Raw genomic sequence first — 25876 nt, 5'->3', positions numbered from 1 at the left:
CTACAGGGCAGACCCTATAATGAGAGACTGCAGGACATGAACCTGTTCAGCCTTCACAAGAGAAGGCTGAGGGGGGACCTGGTGACCATCTATAAACTCACTAGGGGGGACCAGAAAGGTTTGGGAGAGACCTTGTTTCTCCTAGCGCCCCTGGCATAACAAGGAATAGCGGCCATAAGTTGTTGGAGAGTAAGTTTAGATTAGACATCCAGAAGAACTACTTCACACTCAGGGCAGCTAGGATCTGGAACCAACTTCCAAGGGAAGTGGTGCTGGCTCCTACCCTGGGGGTCTTTAAGAAGAGGCTCGATGCTTACTTGGCTGGAGTCATTTGAGCCCAGTTTTTCTCCTGCCCAGGCAGGGAGGGGGTTGGACTTGAAGATCTACAAGGTCCCTTCCGATCCGACTTCTATGATTGTATGAAAATATTGCTCCTTAGAACACACAAAAAACCTAAAATCAATCATTTGAAGGGAGAATTAAAGGTCAATAACAGCAAAAATTCAGAGCGTGAGATAACAACCCCAAACTCTCTCAAACATGTTAAGAAGCTCTTATTTTTTCAAAGTTCATGCGAGTATTGGACTGATGACATAGTAGCATCTCCTTTTTCATCTCACTAGCTCATTTTAAAAGGGCCGCAGCCGGCAGAATTATAAATTCCACCTCTAGCAAGCTGTCCAAACTCATTCTGGTTTTACTGCCTGTTGTTTTGGATTCATGCAAATCCTCTGTTGTTTGTGTCCTGCATTTCCTCCAGAGTGGTGGAATGTAATAAATGTAGCTCATTTGTTAGCTTGCACTTTCCAACATCAAAACAGGAGCTGTTTCCCTGTAGAGTCATAGACCTACTAACATTTGTAAAGGAAATATTCAAATTGTGTGATTGTGTATAACATACTGGCCTGCAATCACCTGTATTAATTATTTCTAACTGTGGTATATCTAGGGATCTAGATTCATTATTTTAATTTCATACAGTACATTTAACTCACCCTCCCATCCAATGCTATTCAAAACCTTAGCACCCTTTTTTATTTTCACACAGTCAACGGGTACAGATGCTGTTGCTTGGGGCTGACAATAAATCTTCTGTACAAGTAATTTCTATAATCTTTCCTCAAATAAGAGCAGTTTGAATCATCTCTTATGCATTGGACCTTTTCCCGGTTATGGATTATGTACTGACTCATTCTGATATTTACAACTTAATTTTTTATTTCTGCATATTCATCAAAAAGTATATTGCCTATGTTTTCAAGGATGACCACTGTGATCTCTCTCTCAAATATATATATATGTGTTTCACAAAATCCATACAGGGGATCTATGGATACATTTTTATGTACACAGGAACTTGTTGGGTAGAGAATATATTTGCAACAGAGAGAGGATAAACTGCAAGCACAAATGATAAATAGATTAATTATGCACCTTTGATTACCTCACTTGCATCTGCCCACTAAATTATTTCCACTAGACTCAGTCTGACATACCCAAACCCCCAAGGAGCTTCAGAATGCCACCATTACAACATCAGCTTGAGCTTGATAAGAAAAGTATACCTGTTCCCTATAAACATGTAAATTGTCTACTCATTCTCCTGATTAGCACTTACCTGAGGGTCAGAATGGAGTATATATGGCAATGTACCTTTCTTTTTTTTTTCCTTTTTTTTTTTTTTTTTTTTTTTTTTTAAGTCAATGGCTTTAATGTCCAATGTCCTACATTCCTGCCAGGTTACAAATGGCACTACTGGAAGCTTTGCACCACTGGAAAAGTGGAATTCTTGGTTACTGTAGCTAATTCTCAAAGACCAGGAATAAAAAAGTTAGATTTATGTTGGTGTTATCTATAGAAAAAGCTATTTTAGGTTACAGTGAAAGGCTCTTCTGTCTCTTGTTGAGCTCTTGAATTCATGGTAGCTAAGGCACCAGGATTACAGGCAAAGGCGAAAACCAGGAACTTTCTAAAACACTCCTCAAATACTTAAGTGGAACAAACAGGGTATATGATGAGGCCTTATGATATAAATTTCATTAGCATCTACTTGGCGTGACTGCACTACTCTTGAATGGTGAAATAAATTGAGGGGGGGGGTTATACCAGTCATGGTATCATAGAAACATAGGAAAATAGGACTGGGAGGGACCTCACAAGGTTATCTATTCTCACCCCCCGCTCAAGGCAGGATCATCCCTGAATAAACCATCCCAGTCAAGTGTCTGTCTAACCTGTTCTTGAAAAATCCTAAGGAGAGAGATCCCCCCTGCAAACAAATGCTAGTCAAACTATACAGCATACCACACCCACCTGGAATTTTTTTATTTATATATTTATTTTTATTATTTTTAATCTGGAATCAGGATTTTCTTTGGAAGCCAATGTCTTTTTCTGCTATTTCACAACTGTACTTCTTTATGGGAATACAGGTTCACTGCAGCTCCCTCCCTATTCTTTCCTGCTGGATATTTCAATTCATGGGAAAACTGTGTGGCTGTCTATATAGGTAGCAGCTGCCCAAATGTGATAGCTTAGCAGCAGCAACTATATGACCTTATACCAATGAATTAAAATGTCAAACACCTTGTACTGCATGCCAAAGAAAAAATGAGATTTTAATTAATCTTTGCTATGCAAGGGAAACTTCAGACAGTTTGGGTAAGTATAGCGGAAGCTATGGAAACAGGCCCTCACAACTGAACTGGTCATGGGAGAAAGTGGAACATTTAGGGCCTTATTGCATGGGATACTTAGTATGTGCTAAATCTGTGTAGTATTAAAGGTAGAACATATTATGAGCAGTCATCCATTAATGTTTACTATGATCTCGAAACATGCACAGCTCGCTGACTGTTGATTCCATCCCTGGCACAACGCTGGACTGTTGAACTGGCTCCAGTGTGGTGCCGGGGCTGGGACTGACAGTGGAGGCATGGTACAATAAAGGAGTCCCAAGCTGATGTCACAGCTAGAAGATGACCTGCATATTGCTTGTATTATCTCTGTGAAGTGGTCCAACAACACCTGAACACGTTACTTAATATGATCTGGAGATACTCCTTGCTCATAAATTCCCAACATCGCTACAACATGAGTATACTTAACATGGGTTTTATTGCTTGACACATGGTTGCTGACATTAAGTAGATTTAATACATGAGGGGTGTAACATGAGACATGGCACTCAGTCAGGTCTCAATGGAAATCCTGGGCATCCCCCTCACCCCCAGTTCCCTTATCCCCTTACACTGTAGTGCTATAAGTATGTTGCAAGTAAGTGGTATATTTTTGAAAACTGATGCTGTACAAGCTGATGCTCTGGTTAAGGTTTGTTTCTTCTCATTTCGTAGGAATTACTGCTATGTATTATGACCAAGGATCTTGGTTTTTTCCGATTTAAAAAAATCCCCAATTTTCTGTTAAAAAAGTAATCCCAGTGTTTAAAATCAGAGAAAACCAGGATCCCTGATTATGACATGTTCACTTTCCACAGGGAGCTACAGATTTATTTATAGGTTCTCTATCTTTCACAGGCTTTACTCAGCAAATTGAGTATGTTCTCCAGCACATACTCCATTACAATGAAGAGGTGGAATTGAGTTTCTATAGGAATCTGATTGGCTAAGTCCCTATCGAAATGAAAGTTAAGACTACACAGCTGTTTGGATAACAGCCTAGTATTTCATCAAAAGATTCCTCACTTTTTAATGACATTCTAAAATGAACATTTGATGTGTATCTTTACAAAATACTTACCTAGAAACTATTTTGTTTATGTTGTTTTCAGGGAAAGACAAAATAATATGTAATGTTTTAGGCAGAACTAGACTGGGAATATTTTTCTCACTCTAAACAAATTCCCATTTCACACTGGAATGAAACAGAATTCTTTTGGGTTTAGTTTTAAGGAAAAACTGAAGAAAGACTCACTTCAAAATAGGTAATCTATCAATAAAGAATATGGACAAGGAGCAGAACTGGGTTCCAAATAAGTAAACATATCGTGAAAAAGAAATCAATAAATTTAGAGAGGATCTAGTCTGTTATATATCCCAAACTTCCAGTGATGTAGAACAAGGGTCAGAATTCAGAGATAATATTTATTGTCACTCTCTTTCTGTTTTTTTAATGCAAAATGTACTACGTTGATTTAAAAAAAATACTAAGCCCCAAAACAAGTGAATTCTGACTCAGAAAACAACTTTGCCATTGCTGGATTCTCATTTCTGGCTCTAGGAGCACTACAACTCAAAATCTCTTCTTCACCTTTGTTGCAAGGCAGCATTCCTTTATTCTGTAACCTCATACAAAGAGTAGGAGGCAACCAGGGACTATAGGAGGCATTATTGTTTCAGCTTTAAATGCTTGATTCCCTCTTGTGATAAATCCAAACTCACTTTGTGCATGTCTTATGACATCCTGTTTAGTTTCTAAATATGGTCAGTATAATAATAAATGACTCCCTTGACACAAATAAAGCTGAATGGTATTGAGTCTGTAAATACAAACCAGCACTCAGTTTCTTTCTCAGATCGAATTTTTATTGTGGCTCTGTATGAAATGCTGAGTTGTACTTAAATATCACGTAAAAAATAATGTTATCCAGCGAGCTCTAAAACACAATTAACAAACAACCAAAGTATATGCTAGCACTTTGAAAAGGAAATAGTTTCATAGTTTCATAGTATGACATTCCCAGTCACAAGGTGGGAAACAAATTATTATATGCCTATTGGAACAAAATGGGATTCTCTTTTTTTCTTTTTTGGAATGTGTTGAACTTTCCTGAGTGTTCTCATTATAATTCTGATTACAATATGCTAGTGGAAAAATGAATACTGTACTTAAAAGGACATCAAGTATTTTTTAAAGACAGTTTATTTGTATGTGTTTTACCATGATGCTATCCTTTTAAACTTGAGGCATATTATAAAATAAGAATAATGTTATTTTCATGTCAGTGTTTTAATGCAATTCATTTATTGTGACTGACAACTTCCTCCAGATCTTCCAAGATGATGTATTTTAATTTGAAAAGCAAAACTTTTCCACAGGAATCAGCTTTCATTTACTTATGCCAATGCTTCTTTCAAAGCTTCTGAATAAATCATAGCCTTTCTATGGACTTGTTCATATTAGAACAATTGTGTCCATGAAACTCCCCAAAATTAAAATTGATTTAGATACACCTGTTCAAACTCGTCATGAAGGTATCACTCAAGTGAACCTGTTTAAGTACATTTCCTGTAGAGGTTTCTACCAATGCAACTGGAACACTTTTAAATCAATTTAGTTGAAGACCTGCACCTTCTCTAATACAAGAGGCCAGATGGCAACAAACCAAAAGCAGTTTCTATACATACCACAGTCATTTAATCATTTGGAGATTAAACCTTTTGTCATCAGAGTTTTTCATTTATATGGCTTCTTTCCTCACGTTCTTTTGTATACAGACATGCTATATACATGCAAGTAATGCCATTCTATATTTACTACTGTGTTTGCAGAATGCGAAAGAATGTGACACAATGTAAAAGGTACTTCCTAGGAATACTTTGCATATTTCAATCCTGAATTAGCAAATGATTTCATAGGCCCTCATAAGGAAAGAAAAACAGGTTAGTGTAAAAATAATTAATATGTACATATTTATTTGTTTTGCAAGAAGCAGGTTTTGTCTGGTAGTATCTTTTATTGGGCCAACTAACTATTTGAAGCAATGTAAGACCACCTGTCAGAAATGCCCTTCAGGTCTTTCCAATTATAAGATGAGCTGATCAAAACAAAACTTGCCTCTTGCACAGGCTTTGGATCATCCCAGCTACCACACAACTACGGCATATGTTTTGCTGCATAGATGGTGGCTCCTTCCTCTTGTTCTTACATGTACTGTCTCTATGTTCTAAATCAGTTTTCTAAAGTGGGAATTGACCTTATCTATTTTGTGCATCTTACCAGTGCAGAAAATATAATGAATGAAATGTATAATGATAAGCCAGAATACAAATGAAGTTCTGTGCTGACTACAGCTTCACCAATGCACAGCAACAACAGTGAAATTATTAAAATTGCAGTGTACCTTGAAAAATAACCAGGATGTTATCCATTTGACCATTCTTACAGCCCAGAAGACGTGTCTGTACAGGTCAGTATCCACTACTCCAGGGTCTACTACATTAGCAGTCACAAAGCTCCCCTCTGCTGTGAGAAGATGCTGTAGTAGATAGGTAAATAATACAAGGGCAAGTTTGCTTTGGGCATAAGCTCCATGAGGCGAGTACGAATATCTGCATACAACAGAGAGAGAGAGAGACAGAGAGAAATCAGAAAAAAAAATGGCACAGTACCGACATCAAATAAACGGCCAGTTTGCTTTTTGCTACATTATACAGGAAAAAAAAAACAACCCAGCAACACACTGAGCGGGCACACGAAGGTACTTATCTTTTCCAGGCAGATTGCTCGCTCTAGTTCTGGTGATTATTCCACTCGATTCAGTGACCGATGCATGGAAATACTTTAGATAAACCTACAGGCTAATAGAAACCTTACTTCAAATAATTGTGGTATCATTTGTATTAGAAATGCTAAAGTATCAAGCTGTAATCTTGTTCCTTTACTATTTATTAGTTATACTCCTGTAATCAAAGGTTTTTTGTGCGGGGCACTATACTAACCAGTAAAACTAATGAAATAAAAGGACAGTATTAGTTGAGGATTAGGCAAGGTTCAAGAGATAGATGAACAGACCCAAGGAGGTGCTGAACAGATGGGAAGAAGTGAAACTGTGTGAGGCATAAACTTAAAAAAAAAATCCTGGAAAATGCCAGGATAGAACAAAAACAATGCACAAAAATAATTGTGTATAATGCAAATGGACAAACCATGGCATTTATGTCAAAACATTTATGATGAGAACTCATATGGCCCTTCTACCACTTGTATGTTGGATCAAAACTGCTTTACATTTTTAAAAGCCAGCTTTCTTTGTAATTGCCAATTACTTATATGTCATTTCATTTAGGCAGAATAAAAAAAAAAATTAAACATGCCAGTGTGGAGCAAATTAATAGGCATGCCACTTATAATATACCTCTAGATCGAGGTTTCAGCACCACTTGCACAAATCTCTTTTCCATGACAGTTCTACCTGTGCAATTATTTCAGGTCTTTTTCATTTAATCGCCCTGTGCTTTGAAGACCAGTGGTAATGCTTCAGATGATTTCTGTGTTTCTTAATATGCACAAGACAATATACAGAATTTCTGCTTGAAGCTGTGAGATGTCTGTCCAGGCAGGACCACTCACCATTGAGGCTTCCTCCCAGTTCTTGTTTAGCACTGTGAAGACTGCAGCTTGCAGGTTCCTTCTAGTAACTGCCAGGTCGGGTGGGGAGGGGGAAGGGACTACCTACAGTATGAACAGTGCCTCTTTGTGGTGTCCCATCAGGGAGCAAGCCAGACAGCTACAGGAGGAGGTGGCAAGGATCTGAAGGATCCTCTGCCATGAGAACTTCATTGATTTGATGCTGAAGGTGATCTCTGGGACTGTGGAGGAAGGACTGTCAAAGGCAGTGCTAGAGAAGGGAGAGGACATGGACTCCCGGGAAGGTGGAAGCTTGTGACCTCAGGCAGTAAGCAGAAATCTTCACCTTCACCTGCAATAGTTTACCTGGAGAATGGCTATGGAGTAGAGGAGAAGGAACACGTTTCATTGGTACAGGAGGACAGACCAGGCATTCCCAGGGTTCGAAAGATTGAGACCACTGCCACCAAGAAGCAGCAATGGGTGTTGGTGGTTGGAGACTCCCTTTTGAGGCAGACAGAAGCATCCATCTGCCAGCCTGACCTTGTCTTGGGAGGTCTGCTGCTTGCCTGGAGCCTGGATGTGAGATATCATGGAAGGATTACCAAGACTCCTCCCAGCCCCTTGACTACTACCCCATGCTGGTCATCATTGAGAACATCAGTGATACTGCCAGGGGTGAGCTTGGGGATATTGACAGTGACTACAGGGCTCTGGGTGCAAGTGTGAAGGGGGCAGGGGCTCAGGTGCTCCCTTGGATTCTTCCAGTCAAGGGGAAGGGCGCAGGCAGGAGTGGGGACAGCCTGCAAATCAATGAAAGGTGTCACCAGCAGGGCTTCGGCTCCTTTGACTAGTTCTACACTCAGGACAGAACAATCCCATGCACTGGTACAGGCTGGAGGTTGACTGGCTAAGCAGCAGCTCTGCAGAAAAGGACTTGGGGGTTACAGTAAGTTGAATATGAGTCAACAGTGTGCCCTTGCTGTGAAAAAGGCTAACAGCATATTGGGCTGCATTAGTAGAAGTGTTGCCAGCAAATCAAGGGAAGTGACACTTTCCCTAGTGAAGCCACATCTAGAGTACTATGTCCAGTTTTAGGTCCCCCGCTACAGAAAGGATGTAGACAAACTGGAGACAGTCCAGCAGAGGGCAACAAAAATGGTTAGGCAGCTGGGGTACAGGACTTTTGAGGAGAGGCTGAGGGAATTGGACTTATTTAGTCTGGAGAAGAAAAGATTGAGAGGTGGTTTAATAGCAGCTTTCAACTACTTGAAGGATGGTTTGAAAGAAGATGGAGCTAGACTTTTCTCATTGCCAACAGATGACAGAACTAGGGGCAATTGCAATTGTAAAATAAATGTTACATACTTATAAATTTTGGTATTTAATTTGGGGCTTTTTATCATGGCAAATCAGAGTTCCTCCTGTCCCTTTAGCTCACCATGACACAGATAGAGCCCCCTTACTCCCAAGCCACAGCCCCCTGGCCTTGCTGGTGCTCCTCCCCACTCACAGCCCCCCTGGCCCTGCCGTAGCCTCTCACTCCCCACCCACAGCCTCCCAGCACTGCTGGTGCCCCCCACCCCTTCTGGAGGGGGCCTCCAGCTGCCAGACCTATGGGCCATGGGTCCCAGGTCCACAGCCTTCCTCCACCGTGCTGGCAGGACCCGAGCCCTGGCTGCTGCCTGCAGAAGCCAGCAGTTTCTGCAGCCCCAGCAGGGAGTGAAGCCTGGCTCCCTCTCCCCCATGGGTGGCACCACTGGTGAAGCCCATGGGAGGGGTGGCTGCAGGCTGCCCACAGTGGGTTTGGGCTCCCTGCCCTGCTGCCCTCCCTCTGGGGCCTCTGCAGCTCAGCAGGTGGGACCTAGCATGGCAGAGAAGAGTGGGGCTGGGTGGGGAAGCTCCTTGCCATTGCAAGCCCTGCACCACCCTGGCGAGGTGCCCACCCAAAAGCAGTGAGGGACACAACTCCATGCTGCCACCCCCACTGCTGCCAGGCAGGTAGGGGGCACTTCTTCAGGGTGGCTGAGGGCTTGAGGCAGCAAGGAGCTTCCCTGCCCAAACCCGCTCTGCCCTGATGCACCAGTTTCCACCTGCTGGGCTGCAGAGGCCCCCAGTGTGTGTGTGGGGGGGGAGGGGAGCAGGGCACAGCAGGGCAGGGGGCCTGAGCTCACAGCTGGCAACCAACCCCATGTACAGATATGGGGAGCACCTGTCCCCCTCCCCATACTGCCCCAGGAATGCCAGTCCCCCCCATCTCTCCAGATGAGCCACCTGCAGCTCCATCCCATTCCCCGCCAGGGCCCTGTGGTTGCGCATACTGGCCTCAGGCCCCAAGCCCTGCACACTGCCTAGCCAACTCCCTCCCTCCCTACAAAGCCGCAATCCAACTTCTTGCCAGACTTACCTGTGGGAGCTGCTCTCCAGGCTGCCTGGTGGCCATGTGCATGCATACAAGTACACATGCACATGGTGCTCCTTGCCTGACCCTCCTCCCACTTCCCCAACCCCTTAAAGGCTGAGACTGCCAGCCTGCAGAGAGCTCTTTGCAAAAGTGGAAAATCTGCGTGTTTCTCCATCAAAATGAAAAATCCATGTTTTTCTCAGTTAAAAGAGGAAATCCATGGTTTTTTCTGTTTACCTGTGGAAAATGGGAAACCCAGATCCCTGATAATACATAACATAGTCCAGCCATCACATAGATATCACCTAGGTTTATGACAAACAGAATATTTTAAAAATGAAGCACACCACTTCAAGTGTTGCTGCATAAAGATAAAGGTTACTCAGTAGTCGTCAAAGTACTGCCCATATTCTGGTCTCAGGCACTCAAAATGTCACCTTAGGATTCAAGTATATTTCAGTCATGCAAACTCAGAGTCAGTCTCTCAGGTCTTAGTAAATCCCCATGGGGCAGAATCACAAAAGGGGTGTAAATAATCTTGAGGCAGCAGCTGTCATTGGCAATCCTCAGTAGTATAGGGCTAGTATAACCAGTGTAGGGGTTTACACGTAGGACAAGGGCAGTAGCTAATGCACTGTGGTTATCCTAGCTAGTGGAATAGTTCCATAAAACCTGATATTCATTCATCTGTAAAAGACACCTATAACTCCCCATTCCCTGTGAGTATCTGGCCCACAAATTCCAAGAGCCTTATTCTCCACTGCCTTGCTTCTTGCATAGTCATGATTACAAGTGCCTCACCAATAGAAAATGCTACCACATTACCATGATAGCCTTTTATACCAGACTGCATGGGTGCAAATGCATTTCGCAAGTTGCAAGGCAGCAGAGAGGATAGGAGGGATTTAAAAACTTGATACTGGCAGCATACAGGTCTGGATGAGCACCACAGTTTGGTCAGCTGCAGTCCATTTCCTTTCTTGCTTTGCATTTTTCAGGGATCTAGTGTTACTGGACTATCTGCAAAAGGAACATGAAAAGCTGTGACATTAAGCTTATAAATAATTTTAGTTGTATTTTTTTTTTCTGAAGCTGGTCTATTTCCCTGTTTGCTGATCTTAATGCTGTTCCAGGCTATTTAAACTGCAGTTTTATCATTCAGATTTAATTCTGTCATTTCTAGCCTTACCTTGGCTAACTAATGAAACCCCCCTTTCCTTCCTCATGGATATGCAGATACCATAGCTATATTCCTCCCAAAAAAACCCAGGTAGTATCTTATACATCAAACAACCTTAATTCTGCTTCCTAGCCTATTCATTTCAATCATGATGAAACCTCGCAGCACACTACTAGCTGCACTCTTACACTCTCTCCACAGTTTTGCTATGTCCCTGCTGCAGTATTATGAACAAAAACCCTCTGCTGTATTGATGCACGTAATTTACAGTCAATAATCTAAACAATTTCATATTTCCATAACCCTTTCCTTCCCGACAGTTGTTAAAGTGCTTTACAGTGAAATTGTATATACAGTGATATTTCTCTCACTAGTGAAAAGAAATCCCTTCTAGGGGGCATTCTGAATCAGGACACACATACTAACTGAGTAGGGAAGGTAAATAATAAATTACTCACCTGAAAATAAAGGGAAAATTAAGGTAGACTGATTCTAATTAGTCATTTTGACATTTGGCCAAAGGATCAGAGGCAAATCACTCCCTTATTGTTATGAAAATGTCTTTGATTTTTTCGTTGATTACACAGTGTTAGTCCTGTGCTGATTGAAAACACAACAATAACAAAAATCCTTATTTCTGTTTTTTCTGCAGGAAGTGTGCTCTATTATTAGCCAAATTATTTGCAAAAGCACTGTGCACTCCTTTGCAAATTTAGACATTAACTGAAAAAAATGAGATCCTGTAATATAGCCAAAAATGTAAAATTCCATTCTGGGGTAAACACCTGGGGGCTTTGATGAAGATTATATGTTTTTAAATTTTCAGTGGGAGAAAGAAATCCAAATTGGTCTAGTCAGAAAGGTGTTTTTTTCTTGTTTTTTTGGACCCAATAAAATACCTGCTTAGATTATAATGTCTGACAAGTCACAGCCCAAGGTGTATATAGGCCACTGAGTAGTGGTGCAATCACACAAGTACTGCTGAGTACACAGTAAGCATTACTTTGCTCTGCACCTGTGAGAAGAGACAAGATCATTTTCTTAACTGAATTTTCCTGTTTGCTTTATGCTATCTCATGCACTCACCAGGAGGGAGCCTGACACACCAACTGACATACAATTAGAACAGTGCTATTTCTAATCTCCAGAAAGTTTTTTTCCAGAATCATTTTGCTTGAGCCAAACTAAGTGCGATGAGTGCATACTATACACAGCTATACTGAAACCTGATTAGTGCTGGGTTTTATAACAGTTGCCTTTGTACATGTCAAAATTGCGACAGTCCCCCCAATCAACCAAATAGACTCTCCAGTGTCGAATGAGTTAATTTGGCTACACAGACTATTGCACTAAATCAAATTACAGGACAGCTGGGCTGCTGTGTATGCCCCATCAAAAACTTGGCAAGTGCTATAAAGTGTGGGTAACATGCTGGGCTTTTATAATGAAAGGCCATGGGCAAACTTTCAATACGTGTCATAGCATGAATTAGTTTCTAACGCACAAGCTGGATCAAAATGACTGCAGTTCCTTAATGATTTATCTATGAACATTGTAATACATGAGCTTTGTTTAATCAACAATATAAAAAAATATTATCACTTACAATACTATCCAAGTTTTAAATTCTGTTTTCCTGTAGAGTAGAGGTGCACTGATACATTGGCCCAATATTGGATCAGCACTGATATAAAGAAAATTGACTATTAGAAACTTGCCTGATGAGGCCGACAATGTGGCCAATAAATGCACCATGCATGCAAGCAGCTGCAACAAATCTTTGAGAGCTGCGTTTAGCTGGTAAGTCTGTTGTGGAGGAGGAGGGGGGAGGGAAGGGGCATGTGGGGGGAGCAGATCAAGGTCTCTGCAGTGAGGGAAGTAATGGGGATGGGGCAGGTGTGGGGCAGAGCTGTGGCTCGTCCAGGGGGCACAGAGGGGAGTGGCTCCTACCGCTGTGCACACCCCGGGAGGCCATGGAGAGAGCATGTGCCCCTGGATCTATGCAGGGTGGGGCAGGCTGCCACTGCGGGCTGGGGCCAGCCAAGTCTGTGACAGGCTCTTTCCAGTGCGGGCTGGGTTGTGCTGTGCTCGGGGTGGGGTGGGAATCACAAACTGGCAGGGGCAGTTGGGAGGGCTAGAGCAAGTTTTGGGTGGGGGGCTGCAGCCCCCCCCCCCCGTAGCACCGCTTCTGGCACCATCGCTGCCGGCTTCCAGTGCAGCCCAGCCCAGCCCCCACCAGGAAGAGTCTGGCGCAGACACGGCCCCAGACTGCAGTAACAGCTGCCCCACCCCACACAAATCCGGGGGCACATGCCCCCCATGCCCTCCCAGGGTGCACACAGCAGCAGGAGACACCTCCCCCTGCTCTTCTTGCCCCCTGGATGAGCTGCAGCTTTGTCCTACACCCCACCCTACCCTGGCTGGGTAGCACCTGCCCCAGCCCTGCTCCAACCCTCATGGCAGGGGCCTCAATCTGGCCCCACGCCCCTTCCCTTTCCCCTCCCCTTCCAACATAACAGACTTAGCACCTACACTCTGCTCTTCAAGCTGCCAGACTGTGTACTGGAAATTAGATTGGTATCGGCTAATATGCCTCCTTAAAAATTGTCTATCAGTATCAGCCCCAAAAATCAGTGCACCCCTACTGTAGAGTGAAATGCAGGTGTCTACAGTGCTCTTTTAAGACTACTAAAATATTTAGCAGTTTTTAGAATATTTTTACATAGATGCTTGCAGAATCTAGGTACATGTCTTCTGGAGATTTGTTATAAATATTAATATTTTCTCTTATTATGATAATTAAACTCAATATCTAAAACATCGCTCATTATCTTTCTGCAGATTTCTTTTGTGTACTACGTATCTCTAACTTCTCTAGTCAATGCTCAGATAATCTACAGTTGTCATTTTCCACTGGTCTAAGTAAAGTTCAGCCCAAATCAAGTAATGGCACACAGGGAAGACACTGTCATGTCTGATCGTGTCTGCTTAGGGAAGAAATCAGAATACATGTACTGGTGCTGAAACCAAACAGCTCAAACATAACATAACCAGAAGTGTCTGGTTAGTTATTTCAAGCGCTCCCTAACCAGCCTGTGCTTCCCTGTGTTAATTTTGTGTACAAGTTATAGGTTTCTTCTGAAAATATGACCTAACTTCAGGTACCAGAATTCAGGCCAGGTACAAACATTACTCTTCTATCAGTATAAGTGATCAGAAACTGGTTTATACCTGTAACAGAACAGAAATTTGACACACATAGGTTTGAAAATGGTGGAACCTGGCCTAAGGTTTGCCCCACCCCACCAAGTGTGAAAGCGTGTTCTGTTTGCTACCGATCTAAACTATGCCACTTACAGAAAACCATGTACCTGAGATCTATCCACCTCAGGCTTTTTGAATGTCTGTACCTAGCCTAAAATGCAGACTTTAGTTGTTATTGTATCAACTCAACAACATATGTAGCAGGCTGGTGCCTTGATACTCCTGTAATGGACACATTAGAAATGTCAGATACTCAGCTGGTTAGAGGAGTCAATCATGCTACATCAGTTTACACTGGTTAAGAGCCAAGCCCTGCATGTGTTAGTTTGTAATGCCAGGATTTCTTGACTAGCCAGTTAACAGCCAGACTTGGACAGTTGAGCCATTCTTGCTAGATACCTCATACCAAAGTACAGTGGAAAGAAAGGGATAAACTGAACGGGCTGCTCCCTTTCTCTGGAATCAGTCACTTTGCTTATGTACTGTTTTTATAGTAGCCTGTATAATGCATGGGAAATACCAAGTTACTTTTTTGCTCTATTTTTGTATTTGTACAGTCTGAAAAGAAATAGTAAAGCACCATATTATAAACATTACTAATAAAAATTAAATTAGAATGAGTCTTGCCAGCAAGAATGAATAACTTTTAAATATGTTTAGTGTTCTCTTCCTAATATACTCAAGTGACCCATTGAGAGACTTATTTTTACTTTTCTGGTCTGGACAGGGGACAAACTTTGGAATTTATGCAGGTAGGTAGCAAAGGCAGATTTTTTAAGGGAGCTGTCACCCTTCAAAATCTGTCCTTTATAAAAAAAAAGAAAAGGTAGGAAATGACTGGTCTGACTGGCTTCCCCATTTCTTATCTGCTTTTAACATTCATGGGTCTTTTCCACAATAATTAAGACTGTCCACACTCACAGGAAACAAACCCATATGTAGATGCTGGCACAAGCCCATATTTTTTTAAGCAGCAGTTTTCTACAGATGTAATAAATTTTTGTTAACACCTAAAGTAAGTCAATGAAAAATGTGAATGGTACACATTTGTCAAGCCCAAATCCCGTGCAAATAAATCAGAAAGCCAAATAGGAGCTTTGCTACAAGTCTTTTGTAAGGGGCAGATCATTGTTGCATTCTCCAAGAAGGTGATAAGCAGCCAGAAAAATCACAGTCCTGTTTCCTTCTGCATCTATAGGGAGTCATCTACTTCAGCCCTCCAAGGGCAACTCTCTCTGGAGGCTTCACCCTACTTTGCAGTGGTAGTTGTGATACAGGAAGCCTCTTCAGGTAAGCAACACGACCCCTTACTCTACCTTTTCAACTTCTGTGGCACCATAACCACAAACTGTCTCAGAAGTAATGAAAAACTACAACTAACTCTTGCATAATTTTACAGAAAATAAAGTAACCTATAATTTTAGTGACCCTATTTTAAAATTAGCTGCATCTTCATTGTAGCTTGGTGCCTCAAAATGCTTGCTACATATTCTAGACTTAAAGACTTTTCTTTTCTTTCTGGCAACTGGAAGGCTCTGGAAACTTTTAGTAAAAGTTGGAAGATTCATGTGATCTGAAGAGAAACCAAGGCTCTGGAGAGTGGTGCTGAACAATAAACTATTACCAGTGCACCTTACCAAAAGGCATACAATGGATTTTCAGAGGATCACATAAAATACGTTAGTCACAATCCATAAAAGAAGCACCCTTGTAACATAAGTTTTCATTTCTGAGTGGGGTTGAGCATGCTTACTCTCATGGATTTGAGTGGAAGGGAGGGCATTGAGCATCTGCACGATACGCTCAGCATAACAAAGGATAAAGCTAAGCTGTATGAGCAGAGAGATCCAGGCCTGACTCTCTTATCCTACAGTTTTTTTTAAATACACCAACATATACAGTGGTAGCATTTATAGTGTCACTATCTGTTGTAAGGGACAACAGATATATTCAGTCTCTGAAGTGGTCAACTTGCACCAAAACTCCCTCAATTTCCTCTACTTTCTTTCTTTTGGTTTTTATAATTACATTTCAGAATGTGTTACCCAGGATATGCAAAATATAACTGAGAACTCACAGGTGTGCATACTTAACAAACTTAGGGAAAGAATGAGCAAGTTAACAGAGAAGAAAACCATCATCTAAAAGCAGTCAAGAAACCCTTCTCCAACCCCTTGTGAGATAGGTGAAAGGAGGAGAGAATGGAGCTCAAAATTCAACAGGTATAGATATAACTCAATAGCTTGAGTGTTTTTGGACCAGATGTCAGAAAAGATGTGGGATTTACATAAGTGTTGGAAAACAGAAAAAAAAGCTCAAATGGGGGATTTTTATTTAACAGGCCAAAATGGCAAAATTTTGATGGACAGTAATAGCAATAAAATAACATGTTTTGATCTTCTTACTCAAAATGATATTTGATTTGAAGATTGTTTGGTTTGTGGCCTTTTTATCATACATGTTTTGCTTGACCTTAAGCTGTTTATGGAAGAACAAAATTATGTTCAATGCGCATAAAGCTACAACATTTCCAAGGTCTCTGAAGTTACCACATCTCAGAAGTCTTAGAAGTGCCATTTATGATTCAGCTTTAGAACAAGAACAAAGCAGAGGGACTCAGGTGCTCTGTGACCAGCGTTTCTAACTGCTAGCACAAGAGGCAGGTGAAAAATGATTGTTGTTGCCTTGACTTGTGCTGCTAGTTTTAAATTTCTAAATATTCTCTGTAACTCTATAACAAAGTAAGTGGACCCCTGCATTATTTGTGATTGAAAATCAATTAGTGGTAAAAGAAGTAGCAAGGTGCAAAGAGAAGATAGGATGGACATTTAAACGTGAGCAATTCAATCAAGGCCCATACCCAAGAGAATCTTTTGGCAGTAGGACACAATAACTTATCAAAGGTTAAGAAAGTTTCTACAAGATATTTAAAAGAAGTTTTTCTTGGCTGATATTGAAAATTTGGTCCCTTATTCTCTACAGAAGCTGGAGGGAAAGACATATAGTATGGCTGCTGCAGCTTCTAAAGCTGCAGTAGCTCCCCTGGCTCTTCAGCTCCTAACCAGAGCCCCTCATGTCTGTTAATGACAGCATTCAGCATGGGGAGGGGGCGATTTAATTAGAGTAGCTTTCAGAAGCCACTTTAATTAAAATGCTTGCAGTGTTGCATGTATTCAGTATCCGGTGGTTCAAAATGGTAGTAGGGGCCTCTTTAACTAAAGTTCATCTGATGAGCTTTAGTTAAAGCACCCCCATCACCATTTTGAAATGTGCAGAATTAATTGAGTCTGCTAGGAAGGGATTCTAATTAGAATGCATTAGAGCAGGCGTTGGGAATGTGTATATGTGCTCTACTAGTTTGTCTCTTAAACTAAGTAACTTAAACCTAAGTTAGGTCCCATGAGTGCTTGTTTGTGCCCAAGGGGACCCCATGAAAGACGTGTCCTAATCCTAACATGGGTTTTTTAATCCCATCCCTCTGAACCTCAGAGTAAAAATGAACCTACCTGAAGGGAGGTTTGAAAGAGGATGAAGCTAGACTGTTTTCAATGACAGTAGATGACAGAACAAGGTACAATGGTCTCAAGTTGCAGCAAGGGATTTTAGGTTAGATATTAGGAAGAATCTTCTCACTAGGAGGTTAGTAAAGCACTGGAACAGATTACCCAGAGAGGTGGTGGAATCTCCATCCTAGGAGGTTTCCAAGACCCAGCTAGAAAAAGCTTTGGCTGGGATGATCTAGTTGGGGCTGGTTCTGATTTGAGCAGGAGGTTGGACTAGATGACCTACAGAGGTCCCATCCAACCCTAACTTGCTATAATTCTGTTACATTGTGTTTGTGGACTCACTACCTACAGGATTACGTGTTTCTTTATAAGGAAAAACAATTGACTGTAAACCTAGTCCAAAGTGAGGAAGGAGTAGAATTTCTGCAGAATTGTTAGTAAGTGAGTGAGTGAGTAAGTGAGTGAGTGAGTGTGTGTGTAAGACTGGAATAATTCATCTAAAAAAAACAAAGTATTTTTATTTGGAGATGTTGCTGCAAGGCCTTACAGGAGTTTCAGTTCATGGACCTCAAACTCCCACTCTTGTCCACAGTCCAGGTGCTCTGGCAAACACACCACAGGATCTATGTACATGTTACACTTAGATAAACCTAATTAGGGTTAGATTAACCTAAATGCTGGTCTGTACAGATTATCAGAGAGGTTAGATCAGGTAAACTGATCCTAAACCTGCTAGACCCACCCCAATCCTGCTCATCCCTCCCCCAACCCTGATTTACTTTGATTGTGTTCCCAGTTTGGCTCCATGCACCAGTGAATATTTGCAAAAGTGGGGATTTGTGTATGATCATGTGGCTTAAAGTAAGCTGTGTGATTGTAAATCGCATCTTAGAAATGCCTGCGCATACTCACAGTCTTCACTCTCTTGAAGACTTAAGGTAGCCAGAATGTATTGTGGGAGATATACTCTAGCCAGGGGACCCTCCATGCAGAAGGGAATGAGAACATGGGAGATACAAGCTACAACCCCTTAGTCACCCTGGTACTAATTCCCCAAATCAACTTCTTAAGGCTTTTCATTTTTCAGTGGAAAATGATGTTAACAGAAAACAAACAATTTTTGCAACAAATTCTGTTTGATTAAACATCCAATTTTCTGTTAAAAATAAAAGTTTTGATGAAGGTTTTCAACAATCTCTATTTGACAAGCAATTAAAAATACAAAAATATTCTAAACTAACCTTACAGCTGCATCATTAAGCACCATTTCTCTAAGGATGATGGCCTGTTCCCTCATTTAACTTTAAAGCTTCACAGGGAAATGTTTCAGATGCAATAGAAAATGAATCTTCTCTTACCCCTCGTTCACCACCAAACCTTTGTTGCATATATATGTGTGTGTGTGCATATATGTATACAGCTCTCCCCATTTCACATGTGTGTCACAATGTGTTCTTTTCTGCAGGCAAAAAGTGGGATAATAATTTCTCCCATTATCTTCTTATAGCTGCTTTCAATAATTCCTTGCAACAGACCCAACCTTCCATTTTCCCTCATGTTATTTATTTTAAAAGAAATTTTTCAGCTGTTACTCAGAAATTACTCACTGGTAATTCTAAATCTGGAAAGAAAGGAGATCTATATCCCACTTGTTCATGGGAAACAACTGCTCCACTTTTCCTTTTTCGTGGGCCCAGCACTTATTATCTATGTATGTACAGGGGAACCATGTGTTCCAGGCGAACTGGGATGGTCCTGGCTTCTAGAGTCCAATCCCATCCAACTGGTGAATAATCTTAGAGCATCTGGTAGGGATTTGGAGTGGCATGGAGTGCCAAGCAAGTGGGCAGACTGGAATAGGTGCCACCCTGCTCCAGTCTGCCCACCTTGCTCCCACCCAGCAGCAGCAATGCCTGTCTGCCTGCCTACTGGGTGCACCATGCTACTCTGCTTCCCTGCCAGGCTCTCCTCTGGGACTTTTGACCAACCAGCTGGGACCAGACTACAGAAGCTGGGACTATCCCAGTTTGCCTAGGATGTATGGTCACCCTATGTATGTATGTATGTATGTATGCATGCATGCATTTTACATGTTTTTTTAGCAACAGGAGTTGAAATACTCTTTGAGTCCCTCAGTTGCTGCTTTTAGTTCTTTTTAAATATGCTGAGTGTCCTCTGACATGCATAATGTTTTAAGGGGCAGAAGTGGAAATACAGTTAGAGCGAGAGGGATTCTTCTTAAGACCTGCTGCTAAGAACTAACAGAATGTTGCTTGCCTCTTAAAAACTGCTGGAAAAGATTAGGCCAGTTGGTCACTCCTAGGAGAAAAGAGGGACTTAACTACACTAAATATTCTACACAGCATCCCAGATGACAGAAAAAAGAGTGTAAAGTCAATGGGAGGTAGAAGATTTTGGGGGAGGTGCTAAAAAACCCATTTGAATAAGTGCCCAGAACCTGAACTCTGAAGCTCTTTGAGGTTCACTGAACTTGTATGGCCTCTTCCACTCAAAAGCAGAAGTTTAACTGTCCTTCATTGCTCCAGAGTGACAATCTATTTCTGCTCCACATTCCTTTCCAAGTCCCTTTCCCCCTCTACTTACTGTCAAGCTATTTTATTATATTGACTTTCAAATTACTGATGACCTTTATTGCCATTTCAAAAAAAAAAAAAAACAACTCAGAAAAAAATCTTGCCTTCAAGAGGCATCCACTCTCTCTTTCTTTGTAAAGAGTTGTTTGTCCACAGAGCAAATTGTGGAGTAAGGTTAGCAGCAATAGCACGACACATCTCACCAAAGGCATTGTATTTCTTCCTATCATGTTAGAACTTCCTATTAAGCTTGGTAACTCTTCCTAGGTGCTAAGAATTTAATATTGTGATGGATGAGAGAGACACATTAGTAGGTCGTAGGTTTGCAAAGTCTGGCATTGTATCAATGACCTCCAGGCTGATGATAGTTTCATAGTTGGTAGGGTCGGAAGGGACCTGAGCAGATCATCGAGTCCAACCCCCTGCCATGGCAGCAAAGAGTACTAGGGTCAAATGACCCCAGCAAGGTGTACACATCTAGCCTCCTCTTAAAGATCCCCAGGGTAGGAGCCAGCACCACTTCTCTTGGAAGCTGGTTCCAGAACACACCACTATTAGGATATGCTAGGATAAGAATATGGTAATAAATTTGATTATTGCATTTCATTTAGTGTTGAAATCTTTGCTCATGTTCCCCCAATGGAGACATCCATAAATTGGATTCAGCAGCAACCTTTATGAGGGCTAAGCCATATGCTGCAGTTCTAACAGGGTGGATGAACTGAAATTGCATTTAGCAGATAGGTGCTGACTATATCTTTGGGATGAATGAGTGAAGTAGTGTGCTAATGTAACAGGCCACTTAGATTTTAGCTTAATTTGCTCTATTTATGATTTATCCCTTTACAAGAATGCTAATTTTCCAGGCCAGTTAAGTCAATTTTTAAATTAAAGGCAATTGCTGCCATGTTTGCAATAGGGGGCACAGCAGTAGATACTTTTGTATTTGCATAAAAAGTATTCTGTAAAAAAGTCTGAATTGTGCTTGCCTAATCTATAAAAATGTGTTGACTATTTGAAACATTCCAATTTTATATCTGAAAAAATAATCATACAATTATTATATAAAGATTTGGAAGTGGATTGTGTGAACGGCAACTTTAACTGAATAAAGCACCAATGTAGTGTCCCTCCTTTGAAAGAGGCAACGAGAAGGACCTGAGGAAGTACAGCCCAGTTAGCCATACCTCAATACCTGGGAAGTTACTGGAGCATATCCCAAGGAAGTCCATTTGCAAGCATCTAGAGGAGGAAAGGCTGATCACAATGGATTTATCAAGGACAAAGCATGTCAATCAATTTGATCTTTGACAAAGTACCTACTAGGGTGAGTGAAGGGAATGCTGTAGATACAGTGTATCTGGACTTCAGCAAGGCTGCTTTTGACAAGGTCCCACATGACCTCATAAGCAAATTTGAGAAATGTGGGCTAGGCAAAACTACAATTAGGTGGATAGATAACTGGCTCACCAGCCACAAGCAAAGAGTAATTATAAATAAATCCATGCCAGGAGGTTTTGAGTGGAGTCCACAGGGGTCTGTCTTGGGTCTAGTGCTGTTCAACATGTTTGTTAATGTTCCAAATGCTGGCACAAAAAGCTCCTTGAGCAAGTTTGCAGACCACAAGAAATTAGGAAGGATTGTGAATATGTTGGAAGATGGGAGCACAATTCAGAAGGAGTTTGACAGATTTGGAAAGCTAAGCTGGAACTAACAGGATGAAATTCAGTGCTGACAAATGTGAGGTGCTAGACCTTGGGAAGAATAATCAAAAATATAAATACAAAGTGGGTGATATCTGGTTGGATGGCAGCACTATAGAGAAGGATCTGGGCGTCTTGGAAAATCACAGTGTCATCATAAATGTGCAGTGTGCTGCAACTGCACAAAAGGAGAATACAGGTTTTGGATGCATCAGTAAGAGCATTAGGTAGTCATGGGAGGTGATAGTGCTTCTTTACTTGACACTGGTTAGGCCTCATCTAGAGTACTTTGTACTGTTTGGGCTCCACATTTTTAAAAGGATGTGGAGAAGTTAGGGTTCAGGGCAGGCGACAAAAATGATACACGGCTTGAAAGGCAAGTCATATGAAAAATGTTGAAGGAACTAGGCATCTTTGGTTTGCAGAAAGGGCACTTAAGAGAGAACATGTTTGCAATCTTCAATACTGGAAGGGCTGTCATAGAGAAGAGGGAAAACACCTTTTCTTTTGCTGCAGTGAGTAGGGCATGGATGAATGGCTGGAAGCTGCAGAAAAGTAAGTTTAGATTGGGTATCAGGAAAAACTTTTTCACTGTTAGAACAGGGAGGCAGTGGAATAGAGTGCCTAGGGAAGTTGTGGAATCTCCATCACTGGAGGTGTCCAAAAGGAGATTGGACAGGTGTTGGTCAGGGATGATCTAGACATAGCTATGCCTACGTTTTGCTAGGGGTACGCCTCATGTTTCTGGGTTTTGCTGGCTGCTGCATGGGTCTGGGAGGGGATTTTTTCCCTCTTGTTGCTATGTGCCTCGGGGATTTTCTTAAATCTCCCTCAGAGGCATTGGGTGTTGGCTGCAGCCAAGGCTAGGGATTATGACTGGGATGTGCCAGTGCTTCTGCTGGGACTTAAAACCACACTTTCCCAGCTAGAGGGCCTTGCCTCTCTGCTCAGGACCAGACCAATTGCCGTGTTTGGGGTCAGGACAGAATTTTATCCCATGATCAAACTGAAATGGACTGTGGGTTTTTTTAAGCCTTCCTCTGTAGTGGGAGACATAGCCCTCAACCTGGATATTCTTGAGCATATTTTTAATAACCGTAATACTATAACACTACAGTCCCTCTGCTTTACCTGTGCCAGACTAAGGTATTATGTCTTGTGTTGCATCTGTTGACTTTGTAATTTTCTAAGGCGAGCAACAGACATTCAAAAAGCCTCAGCCTGAATTGGTTCAGTCTTTGCAGGATAGGCTAGGCTGAAGCAGTTTGTAACAGCACTGACATCCCCTCTGGATTGAAACAGTGCAGGCACATGCCTGCAGTGGCTCAGGCTAGAAGCTGGGGGGTGTTAGAGCAATCTTCCACAGTGCTGAGCTGAGGGGGGGCATTGCCCGGCAGGACACTGATTAGGGACGGGTTCCCCCACAACCACTTCCCCTGCTGCTCCTGACCAGTAACGGAGCCAGTAGAGAGTTGCACAGCATTTGGTTACAGAGCAGGAAGTTACACAGAGAGTAACAGGGCATTTAGCACCCCATCAAGAAAACAGAAGCCCCTCTCACTAGTTCAAACAACTTTTTCTGGAGGAAGGAACAGAGGGACATTACCAACTGAGTTGTTCATTAGCTCCTAAAAGCCCTAGGTATACACTGTCCTGCTGCCTTACACAGACACCTCTCAGCATTGGCTAGTATACTGCACGCTGGCTACAGTTTGGTCTGTGCTGTGGGAGAGGAGAGTGGGGAATCCCTGCTTAAGCAGGGAGTGGGGCACAGGGAAGCCAGGCAGAGGGGTGGGAGAAGGCAGACTTGTGGAGCAGAGAGCCCCACCCAGGGCTGCAAAGCATCTGCGATGCTGAGGGACTCTGGTTTAAGTTAAACCAGGAAGGGACCTGGGACAGACATCGCATAAACCGGTTTGACGCAAATCAGTTAAGTCTGATATTACATTCAACCACGTTTATCTCAAACCGGTTTCAGCCATTTTCAAACTGGTTTATGTGCACTAAACATCCATTCTGTTACAAGTTGAAACCAGTGTCTGATCACTTAAGCCAATTTGTGTATAATGTCTGTCCCTAGTTTAAGAATTTAAATATTGGATTTGTATGGGATGGTTTGGATAGCAATGGTCCTGCCTCAGGCAGGGGGTTGGACTATATGAACTCTCAAGGTCCCTTCCAGCTCTTCTTCTCTATAAACACTGTGTTGTCTTTAGTATTTGGTCTTATTAAGGGAATACATTTCATCTTATCAACAGTTATCAAAATATACCCCAAAAAATCATCATCCTGGCCCACCTGCTTAAATGGAACAAACAAACTTCCCAAATAATGTAGAAGTTATAATATCTTGTATCTACTTGACAGACAAAAATCTCCTATCATTACCATTTCTGCATTTTTCTCATTTATTTTTTCTATCTCTCTCTTCATATTTCACCTCTGCAGGCATCTGTGTCTACTAAGATACACACAAGATGAAAAAAAATCAGAGAATAGTTTCTTTAAAATCCTACTTACTCTCACTTAAGACATTTATATTCTAAATTAAGAAATGTTAGGTGATATGAAGTGTGTTTTTATTAAATGTGTGGGTATTTTAAATTGAGGGCAATATGGAACTGAATCTGCTATGATCTTCCCATAGAAAGAATTAAGAAGGTTTCAAACTCAGTTACTGGAATAGAACCATAAGTTTTTCCATTATTAAACACTTTTAAAGTTGGTTGGGAATATTCCAAACCATTATTGAGAAATGCCAATTTATGAAAACCGAAACTGTTCACATGATATGACTTGTTTTGAAAGCTTCCTAATGTGACATATTTTACAATGCAAGAGTTGAAAATTTCAAAATATCTAGTTTCAATTGGATACTCTTTAAAACATCAAAAACATTTCCTGTAAAATGTTTAGCTTTGTAGTTTGAGTTATTGATTTATTGGATTACAAAGAGGGTTATTTTCAAATGATTAGAGGTCAAAATAAAAGTGTTGTGAAAGTACTGACATGAAACACTTTGACTGACCATTCCAAATTTGGGGGAACTGTCAGGTTGTTAATTTTTTTGATATTTTAATTTTTTCATTCTGATTAGTGACAAATATTTTCAAAATCTCATAAATATTCATGAATAGGAAAACCAATTTCCTGCCAAGCTAGTGTTGCTGCTTAGTTTCCTGACATGCAGAGGACAAATTCAGGAGGATTTTACGACATATGCTACTCATCCAAGACTGGGAGGCTTCCAAATACTTTTGCTAAGGCCAAGGCCAAGAAAGAAGTCTTCAAGCTCCATTTTCTCTATGGTGGGCCTAATCCTCTGCTATTCAAAGCATAAACTGGCTGCCAATACAGAGGGAAATCAGCTCTCTGATTCTCTTCCCAGGCACAGGCTTCATCACAATCCTGGGTTGTCTACTTGAATAAAAAAGGCCTGCTCACTTTCTGGAGACTTCTGGAATAAATTTCACTTGCCTGCTATTCTTTGCCCCTGACCTGCTACATACACTGTGGATGACAGGGGGGCTGACCAAGGAGTTGTTTTCAGATTCTATTAGGCTGGAAGCTTAAGAAACCATCAGTGCCTTTTGCATTACTAGAGCAGAGGAAGGGGACTTGTGGAAGATAAGTGAGCAACTATCTCCAAAGCTAGGGACAGACGTTACACGTAAACCAGTTTAAGTGATCAGAACCTGGTCACAGAACATAAGTTCTGTGTACATATACCAGTTTCAAAATGGCTGAAACTGGTTTAAGATAAACCTGGTTGAATGCATATCATAGAATCATAGAAGTAGGGTTGGAAGGGACCTTGTAGATCTTCAAGTCTGACCCCCCGCCTGGGCAGGAGAAAAGACTGGACTCAAATGAGTCCAGCCAGGTAGGCATCAAGCCTCTTCTTAAAGATCCCCAGG

At 41.5% G+C, this 25876-nt stretch overlaps 1 protein-coding gene across 1 annotated transcript in view; it reads right to left on the bottom strand.

The window, feature by feature from the left end:
* Window positions 1-25876, bottom strand: part of DHRSX (dehydrogenase/reductase X-linked) — a gene marked incomplete at its 5' end in the record, with an annotated part of 255108 nt that overhangs the window by 42005 nt on the left and 187227 nt on the right. Inside the window, one exon of the mRNA XM_019529386.1 lies at window positions 6083-6290. Coding sequence (XP_019384931.1) covers window positions 6083-6290 — 208 coding nt within the window. The remainder of the gene's footprint in view (window positions 1-6082; window positions 6291-25876) is intronic.

Source organism: Crocodylus porosus, unplaced genomic scaffold, assembly GCF_001723895.1.
Source record: "Crocodylus porosus isolate Cpor-Errol unplaced genomic scaffold, CroPor_comp1, whole genome shotgun sequence".
Classification (NCBI taxonomy): Eukaryota; Metazoa; Chordata; order Crocodylia; family Crocodylidae; genus Crocodylus; species Crocodylus porosus.
The sequence above is the reverse complement of the archived record's forward strand: the minus strand, read 5'-3'. Positions and strand labels throughout refer to the sequence as shown.